Source organism: Henckelia pumila, chromosome 2, assembly GCF_033568475.1.
Source record: "Henckelia pumila isolate YLH828 chromosome 2, ASM3356847v2, whole genome shotgun sequence".
Taxonomy (NCBI): Eukaryota; Viridiplantae; Streptophyta; class Magnoliopsida; order Lamiales; family Gesneriaceae; genus Henckelia; species Henckelia pumila.
Genome location: NC_133121.1, coordinates 195,785,475 through 195,795,883, shown reverse-complemented (window position 1 = coordinate 195,795,883; position 10,409 = coordinate 195,785,475). Strand labels below are relative to the sequence as shown.

Below are 10,409 nucleotides of genomic sequence, written 5' to 3'. Positions count from 1 at the left end.
TAAGATGTAATAACCATTACAAAGCTTAAATCATATAAAAAAATACCATAAAATATTAAAATGTATAATGATTCTAATTAGTGTTTTTTCCGTAAAGCAAACAGAATAAGGAATCATGCAAGAAATAAGAATAAATTTTACATAACAATCAAATAAACAACCGTAATATTATTAAATCAAAAGTACATGACAAGCAAAATATTTTAAGTAAGACCACATGCATAATCTTCCCACATTTCTTGTGCTATTCTATTTCTTATCATTATTCCATGCTTGCTGCTTTCAGATCTACCACGAGAATTTGCATTTTCTTCATTCACGATATCTTCATGTGTTAGTTCACTATCGACTTCGACAATCAATCTTTCATCGGGTTCTACTCCCATGAGGAAATTATGTAAAATACAACATGCTAATATAATTTCTGAATGAGTCTCTACGTTGTAGTTAGGCTCGGCACCACTAGCTAAAATTGAAAATCTCTTCTTTAAAACACTGACTGCTCTTTCAATGGCATTTCTCAAAGATGAATACCTGTGATTAAATATTTCTTTTTGAGATTCTGGCCCACGATTACTATATTCTTTTAGATGATACCGAGTTCCTATGAAAGGAGCGATAAAACCATCTCTTAGCATAAATCCAGCATCGACAAGATAAAATTTACCTACAAAATTAATTGAGGGTTAATATATATTTATTATTATTATTATTTTTACATTTTATTAGTGTATGTATGATGAAATACCATTTGAAACTTTTAGCTTATCCTCTCTATCAAGTGCATCCTCAAGGACACGCCCATCAGCTGCAGAACCTTTTCATCCAAGTAACACATATGTAAACCTCAAGTAGAAGGTACATGCAGCAAACACATTTTGTGTGGAAAAATCTTTTCTTCCTCTATATCTTGCAACATGTTCTTTAGATACTTTAACACGAAAATATGTTCCATCGATTGCACCAACACAATCCTATCATATGTCTCAAAATTATGTTATTTTTAATTAAATATGACTAAAATATTTTAATAGAACAATTATTAAAGCTTTATCTATATATTTTTACCTTGAAATATGGATAGAATCTTGGATTGTTAAAATTTCAATTGAGACCTCATTTCCATCAGGTTGGATCATAAATTGATCTTGAAGAGATATGATTGCCCTCAAGATATTATGAAAATTGTCACACCCCAAAACCGGGCCTAGTTGACATCGGCGTTATTTAACATTTTCACATTAAACAACCAGCCTCAGAAGTACAGATTTCATAATACAAACCAGTCTATTCATTCATAACATGGAATTTCATTGTTCTTACAACTTCAAATCATACAGATCAATACGTTGTCTGACAAACGCAGCGGAATAAAAAGATAACTAAAAAATCAACTAGCTAAAACGCAGCGGCTTATGAAACTGAAACAAATCTAAATAACATGTAACTCAATCAATCTTCACCATCCCCAAAACTGGTTCTGCTCATCGTCCTCAAGTTCTTCATCATTCTTATCTGAGAGGGGGTTTTGAGTGGGTGAGTGATATAGGTGTCACTCAGTAAGTGGGGGACGAATCCTCCATAATGTAAAAATATTATTTTCCAAAATCTCAAACACACACCAAATACAGGAATATTCTGGTTTTCAAGAAATAACAAGTATAACTTATGCACTGAACATTTTATAAATTTTTGTGCCAAACTGATATCAGCCCCTTATATGTTTATCTGCTAAAGGGTGATGAATCAGGAATCAGGAATCAGGTATGTTCGGAATATATACTCCTACCACTAGTTCATAAACTTTCAGTGCTACACAAAAACACATCGTACTGATTTTAAAATAACACACTTTCAAATATAAAACATATACTGGACGGATTCTAGATTTAAAATGCGAGTTAAAAACAATAGCTCATTTGCATATATAACTTTTATCAAAATATATTTGAGAAAAGCCCACTTACTTGATTCCCACAAAAATTGAAGTATATTGGATCTTTGTTCAGAACCCTAACTCAAAATTGAATGACACCTCGATCAGGACTTTCAACAGCACTCTTGCTCGACTACTTGCTTTGAATACAAAATACTCTAGCTTCGAAAATTGGGCAGAGTCTCGACCACTATAGCTACTAAATTTTGAGAGAGATTGAGAGAAAAGATTGTGTTTGGTGTATCTAATTCCATCAACTTTGAGGTCTATTTATAGGTGAGGGAGATTATAAGGTGAAAGGACACTCTTAATGGTCATAAAAGTCTTTAATCGTGGCCATAATGATCATTGATGGTGGGAGTTTCATGGTTGGTCCTTTGGCTTTCCAAATTCTTGAGTTAATGACAACATTAATTGAGGTAATTAATCTTACATAACTCTTGGTGTAAATGCATTTGAAATTACATGCACGCAAATTTCTTGATCTTTACATTCCACCCTCCTTATTTGAAGTTTCTTCCTCGAAACTTGGATCAGCTTGGTCTCCAACTAATGCATTCAGTGTATAGAGGATTGCATTGGCCTTTTGTCGGAATTCAACAATCTTGACACCTCTTTGCAATTTCTATCCCAAAAATTTATTGTCATCATATTCCGAGATTTCAATAGTATTATATCCTTGGAGTCAAAAATATCCTAATGATGTTGATCTATAACCAAATATATTAAAATAACCTAAACTTCAAAAACCAAGTCTTAAAATCCGTATCTATAATTTAATGAATGCTAGCTCCCAAATAATTCTGTATAAATTCAAAATCATAACTTAAATATTTCTATCGACCATGTACCTAAATAATAGCCCCAAAACTGAGTAAACATAATGTTGGAAAACTGGCGAGTTCCCAGACCAATTACGATTGATACCCGGTGCAGCGGAAGTTTAAAAATTTTTCATGGAACGTTTCCATGGTATGGGTATCAACCGTTCATCGATTGAATTACGTGTGTGTAAAATTTAAATAACAATTATATAAATTTTACCTCAAATCTCGCAACGAGATTAATGGACACCAACAGAACAATTCTGCTCTTGTTGTCTCTCCCTGGAACCGATGAACGCCTTCAATCAGGTCCACGAACAGAGGTTTAATCCCTCTGATAGATTGCACTAGAAAATCTATCAGAAGTTTTCTGCGAAGAGATTACACGAATCTGATTCGTTATTCCTGACCGCGATTCAAAATCACAGACCGGAATTTTCTCGGGCAGAGTGAAGGGGGGCGGCCGAAATATGTTTGAGAGAGAGGGTAGGGTTTTCGAAAATTGCTCTCAAAATATGACCTGTTGTATGTAATTTCTGTACTGAAATAACTTATTTATAATGCAGGCCACTAACACCTTAGGGCCCATTAGTCATAAGCTGGGGCCCGACAAGCAAAGCCCGCTCGTTCAGAAATTAATATAAAATTCATCGTGACTCCGATTGATGAAACGATTTCACCAATGTGCACAGAAACCATTTCTGCACGTTTTAAAGTCAAAATAAATTTTCCTGAATCCGAATTCAGTGGTTTCCAAAAATGTCCATCCCTATGTCATTTTAGGAAATCCTACTCCCTTACTCTTATTTAAGAAGTCCAACTCCTTAGTTCATTAAATTTAACTCTTTAAATTTAACTATCTCAACGGGGATTAAAACTCCATTACACTGTGTGACCCTCAATGGTTCAGGGATACAGCTAGCCGTGGGCTCACAACTCCTTGTGACTCGGAACAACACTTTCCGACTTGCCCAACGAATCATGGTAAAGCGCCTAGCAACATCGCCCCATGATTCCCTAGGTATCACTGATAGTGCCTACAAGAACCAGTAGATTTTGGTTAGCGTACAGTACGGTCCCTTCATCCATATATCCCGATCGAATCAACAACCATTGGTATATCGAGAGTCGCTCAAGATTCGATAACTATGCAATGCATCTTGAAGATCAAATTAGTGACATCGCATGTGCTACTAAGAAACCATTTCTTAAATCACATCAAGTACTCTGGCCAGAGATTTGTCACACTAATATCTCCTCAGATCGCATAGGATATCCACACTCGCAAGTATGTGGTGAATCCTTGACAACAATGCATTGACTCCTATATGTGTCGTAACTGTACCCAATCTCGACACCTGATGACCCCCTCAGAGTCGGTAAACGAGTCAAAGCACAGTACTAGCATATAGAGTCTCCATGATGTTTCAAGTCGTAAGGACTAATGGTGTACAACCAAAACCGCGGACTTTATCCACTCGATAAGTGATAACCACTTGGAAAGTCCGGATAGGGTAGTTCGACTATTCATCCTATGAATATCCATTTGCATGCTTCGAACATCTCCATGTTCCCTACCAATGAAACGTGGTACTCCGCATCGCAAATGCTAGTCTCAAACTCGAGCGATCCTTATCCTTATTATCGGACGGCTCAATCGACTAGGAACGGTTTTAGAACATACAGTGACTATAAGATGTATTTCATGATAGACATCTCTATGTTCTACCACATCTTACATACACTATAGTATATTCAAGGTCTTTATCAAAACAACAATAGTATATCACAATATAACAATATGAAGTAATATAAAGTCATTGCCATAAAAGTGTAAATAATATTAAACAAAAGATTGTTTATACAAAGAGTCAACAAAGCCCATAGCCACACAGTTGGCTCACTGGGCACCCACTCTTACAATCTCCCACTTGCCCTATAGCCAACTAGTCATACTACGTAGACCCATTGCTTCGCGATGTTTGTCAAACAATGGTCCTGGCAAAGGCTTAGTAAGTGGATCAGCGATATTGTCTGCAGAGGCCACTCGTTCGACACTGATGTCTCCTCTTTCCACAATCTCCCGGATTATGTGGTATTTCCTCAGTACGTGTTTGGATCTTTGATGAGACCTTGGTTCCTTTGCTTGAGCAACGGCACCCGTGTTGTCGCAGTACACCGGGACTGGACCAACAAATTCAGGAATGACGCCCAACTCTTGGACGAAATTCCTCATCCAAACGGCCTCTTTAGCAGCAGCTGATGCTGCAATGTATTCAGCCTCAGTGGTGGAATCCGCTGTGGTGTCCTGCTTGGAACTCTTCCAAGAGACAGCACCGCCATTGAGCATGAACACAAATCCAGAGGTTGACTTCGAGTCATCCACATCACTTTGGAAGCTAGAGTCGGTATAGCCTTCCAGTTTGAGTTCTCGTCCTCCATAAACCATGAACATATTCTTAGTCCTTCGCAAGTACTTAAGAATGTCCTTCACGGCTTTCCAATGCATCTGACCAGGATTAGACTGATATCTGCTCGTGACACTCAGAGCAAATGCTACATCCGGTCTGGTAGATATCATCCCATACATGATACTACCTATAGCTGACGCATATGGTACATGTGTCATATTCTCTATCTCTGCATCAGTCTTGGGACACATAGACTTGGATAGAGAAACTCCATGACACATGGGTAGATGTCCTCTCTTGGACCCATCCATTGAAAACCGTTTCAATATGGTATCGATGTAGGTTGATTGAGTGAGTCCTATCATTCTCTTAGATCTATCCCTATAGATCTGTATCCCAAGAATGTAGGATGCCTCACCCAAATCCTTCATCGAAAATCTACCTGATAACCATATCTTTGTTGACTGCAACATCCCTACATCATTCCCAATGAGTAGGATGTCATCAACATAAAGTACTAAGAATGTCACCGCATCCTTAACTACTTTCTTGTACACGCAAGGTTCCTCCGGGTTCTTGATGAAACCAAAGTCTTTAATTGTTTCATCAAATTTCTGGTTCCAACTTCTTGATGCTTGTTTTAGACCATAAATTGATCTCTGAAGCTTGCATACCTTATGCTCGCTTCCCATGGATGTGTACCCCTCAGGCTGCTTCATATAGATTTCTTCCTTAATGTCTCCATTAAGAAAAGCAGTCTTCACATCCATTTGCCATATCTCATAGTCATACCATGCAGCTATGGCAATAAGGATTCTTATGGACTTGAACATTGCAACTGGTGAAAAGGTTTCGTCATAGTCAACTCCTTGCCTTTGAGTATAACCTTTAGCCACCAATCGCGCCTTGTAGGTCAATACCTTACCATCAGGCCCAAGCTTTCTTTTGTAGATCCATTTACACCCTATTGGAACAATTCCATCGGGAGGATCCACTAAAGTCCAGACTTGGTTAGTATGTATCGAATCCAATTCTGACTGCATAGCTTCAAGCCATAAATTCGAATCCGCATCAGAAATTGCTTCCTTGAAGCTTCTTGGATCACATCCAATGTCGGGTTCATCTTGACCCTCTTCAAGAAGAAGACCATATCGAACTGGAGGTCTAGAAGTCCTCTCGGATCTTCTAGGTGCAGGCGTGTCCAGCAATGGTTCCTGAGGTGTGGGATCGTTATTTTGTATTTCGGGTTCTTCTCGAACTTCTTCGAGTTCCATCATCTCGCCTTTCTTATCCAATAAGAACTCCTTCTCCAAGAAGGTGGCATTCCGCGAAACAAACACCTTTGTTTCAGCAGGATAATAGAAATAATATCCGATTGAATTCTTCGGATACCCCACAAAATAACACAGGCTGGATCGACTATCCAACTTATCTCCCACTGTCCGCTTCACGTAAGCAGGACATCCCCAAATCCTCAAGTATGAATACTTAGGAGCTTTGCCATTCCATAACTCGTATGGTATTTTGTCCACTGCTTTAGTGTGGACGTTATTCAACAACAATACCGCCGTTTCAAGCGCATAGCCCCAAAACGAAGGTGGAAGCTCAGTGAAGCTCATCATGGATCGAACCATGTCCAACAAAGTTCGATTACGGCGCTCCGATACACCATTAAGCTGTGGTGTCATAGGAGGAGTCCACTGAGAGAGAATCCCATTCTCTTTTAGATAGTCCAAAAACTCGGTACTCAAGTATTCTCCACCTCGATCCGATCGAAGTGCTTTAATACTTTTACCTAGCTTGTTTTCTACTTCAGCCTTGAATTCTTTGAACTTTTCAAATGCTTCAGACTTATATTTCATTAAATATAAATACCCATACCTAGAATAATCATCAGTAAAGGTAATGAAGTAGGTGTGGCCATGTTGAGTCCCTACTCTAAATGGACCACAAACATCTGTATGGATCAAATCCAACAGATTTTGACTACGTTCAGGCTTCCCCTTAAAAGGAGATTTAGTCATTTTCCCTTTTAGGCAGGATTCACAAGTAGGTAGAGAGTTAATATCAGACATATCAAACATGCCCTCTCCCACTAGCTTGTTCATCCTCCTTGAGGAAATATGACCTAGTCTAGCGTGCCAAAGGTTTGCCGGGTTTTGACTATCGATTTTCCTTTTGTTTGTTGTTGCCGGTTTGTCAATACAATTCACTGGAACGTCTTTTAGTTTTAAATTGTATAGATCGTTTTCAAGTTGTCCATTTCCAATTAAACATTCATTCTTGTAAATACTGCAAATCCCATTCACAAAATTACAAGAATAACCATCTCTATCAAGCATAGAAATAGAAATAATGTTTTTAATTAAATCTGGCACAAATAAAACATCTCTCAACAATAATTTAAAACCATTCTGCAAAATCAAACAAACATCTCCAATGGCCGTAGCTTCAACTCTGGAACCATTCCCGAGCCTCAGCTGGGTCTCACCCATTCTAAGCCTGCGACTTCTTGTCATCACCTGCAAATCATTGCAAATGTGAGAACCACATCCGGTATCCAATACCCAAGAAGTTGTATTAAGTGACATGTTTATTTCGATATAGAACATACCCTTTGCAGTTCCCAACTGCTCAAGATACTCCTTGCAGTTGCGCTTCCAATGACCCGGCTTCTTGCAGTAATGGCAAACATCCTTGGATTTTCCATCGTTTGAAGCCTTTGTCTTTTGCTTCTTCTCGGGTTCCACTTTCTTGGGTGGGGCAGAACGTTTCTTGCCCTTCATACTTGGCCCCTTCTTAGCAGAAGATGAGGAGCCCACCAAGAAAGCTGGCTTATCCTTCTTAAGTGTGGATTCATATGTAACGAGCATATTGACCATCTCTTCAAGGGTGGCCTCTATCTTGTTCATATTAAAATTTATCACGAATCCATCAAATGAAGAAGGAAGAGATAGAAGCAGCAAGTCCACATTGAGTTCATGCTCCAACACCAAATCAAGGGTCGCTAACTTCTGTATGAGCCAAATCACTCGTACCCCATGATCACGGACCGAAGTCCCTTCACGCATGCGGCACGTCATCAACTCCTTAACAGTAGAGAACCTTTCAGCCCTCGACTGAGCCCCAAAAAGTTCCTTGAGTTGCGTGTGAATGTCAGCAGCATTCACCGTGTCCTCAAATCGCCTCTGGAGTTCATCAGACATCGAGGCTTGCATATAGCATTTGGTCTTGATGTCATGGTCACACCATGCATCAAGTTTGGCCAATTCCTCCGGACTTATGTCAGCTGGTGCTTCCTTCGGAGGTGCTTTCTCTAACACGTAGAGCATTTTCTCCGAAGTTAAGACAATCTTCAACTTCCGGAACCATTCCGTATAGTTGGCGCCAGTCAGCTTGTTTTGTTCGAGGATCGAGAATAAAGGATTTCGCGAATTCATTGTATGAAATACTGAAAAGGAAAAACAGACATATATCAATGATTGTTTAACAATTTACTAAGACATAAAATAGGCGAATTTAATTTTATGAATCTCACTCCCACTATTTTAACGATTTCACCACCCTCTAGTGAAAACGGGAAACTTTTTCCTTAGTGAGAACATGGAGTCCAATTGACAAACTTATGGTCCCGAATAATATCAGCCAACCATAATTCTCAAAAGGTAGAGCCCAATTGCTTCCAAAGCAACCCCCATGTATTTACCTCATGTCCAATAAGGGCCCAATAATATGACGCCGTTTAAAGTGACATGTCAAGATGACCCATCAATATTAAGTTGTGATGGACGGTCACCATGTGGATCCCCCAATAATATGAGCCGATCCCATGGGAGTTCCACCCAACTTACAACATTTGTCGATCCAATGTACAGCTTTCCGACGAACGGGCCCCCCCAATAATATGAGCCGGACCGTATCCGCGGGTAGCATCACATACATTGACCGTTGATGGAAGGTAGGAACATTTAAACAATATTTAAATTTCCTTTATTTATCTTGATATAAATTTTAAATCATATTTAAAATGAGGGATTTTATTTATAAAAATATTTGTCTCATCATTTTTAATTTATTGCATGCATTGCCGGATTCACGCAATTTATGTCTAAACATGCATACAATCATAATATCACATATTATATAGGATGATCGATTCCATTTCTAATTGACCCGTGGTTGCCAATCACGGGTCTTAGTCCAATCCTAGGTAATATGCAGTATGCAAATGCAATCCTATTACATATGCTTCCAATTTACATTTCTTCAGTCTTCATTGTCTGCTGGACCCACCATCTTCAAATCTTGATCTCCCACTAAATCTAATGTATTTACAATTAAATAACAATGACAAGTAGGGGATACATTTTTAGGGGTGGGAACGGGCTATAAACCAAGCCCACTTTTATTACATATGACATTCATATCGGGCCATAAACCAGGCCCATTAATAAAACCAACAACAATAAAGACAAAATGTAAATTCCTAACATACACCTACAAAATTGGTCATGGCAATCGATCATCCTTATCCAATAACATTTAATTCAAAATTAATTTATTGGATAACATGCTGTGGCAATTCAAATTTAAACAAGATAAAATCATATTTTATATATAAAATCACATTTCACATATAAAATCATATTTTATCTCCATATCAAATAAAATCATATTTTATCTATAAAATCCAATTTTACAAATAAAATCATATTTTATCTAATATATCATAAGATCATATCTTATCATCAATTGTACCAAAATAATTGATTTCAAAATTCAATTTACGGATAAAATATTAAAATTTTCCAAAAATTCAAATTTATCCAAAATCAATTTTAAAATTTACGGACTCGAACAATTCGATCCGAAATCTCGTGAACCAATCAAAAACAATTTTTGACCGGACCAAAAATAAAATTTTAAATATTAAAATTAATAAAAAATTAAAAATTAATTTTTCCCGCGGGCCACCCGGGACACTCCCGGGTCGGCCCGCACCCGGGGCGCGGGCCGGGGGCAGCCCGGCTGCCCCCTTAGGGCAGCGCCTGGCGCCGCCCCTGGGCGGCGCCGTGCGCTGCCCTGGGCGGCGCCGAGCGCCGCCCTGCGCAGCGCCCAGCGCTGCGCTGGGCAGCGCCGAGCGCCGCCCCTGGGCAGCGCCGAGCGCTGCCCTGCGCAGCGCACAGCGCTGCCCTGGGCGGCGCCGTGCGCCGCCCTGGGCGGCGACGGTCGCCGCCT

The 10,409-nt window shown here is 39.0% G+C and overlaps 1 protein-coding gene across 1 annotated transcript; it reads right to left on the bottom strand.

Moving 5' to 3' along the window:
• Positions 1–203: 203 nt before the first annotated feature.
• On the bottom strand, positions 204–955 carry LOC140879308 (uncharacterized). Its single transcript, XM_073282983.1, has 3 exons — positions 874–955; positions 749–817; positions 204–667 (listed from the first exon to the last, which is right to left on the bottom strand). Exons 1-3 carry the CDS (start codon positions 953–955, stop codon positions 204–206), a joined length of 615 nt encoding a protein of 204 aa, XP_073139084.1.
• Positions 956–10,409: the final 9,454 nt, after the last annotated feature.

Bases quoted from the DNA above. Each gene is read 5' to 3' on its own strand.
- LOC140879308 (XM_073282983.1), bottom strand. From the start codon at position 955: ATGGAACATATTTTCGTGTTAAAGTATCTAAAGAACATGTTGCAAGAT. The intron at 818-873 runs GTTTGCTGCATG...TTGGATGAAAAG, and splicing joins GATTTTTCCACACAAAATGT to GTTCTGCAGCTGATGGGCGT. The intron at 668-748 runs GTATTTCATCAT...TTAATTTTGTAG, and splicing joins TAAGCTAAAAGTTTCAAATG to GTAAATTTTATCTTGTCGAT.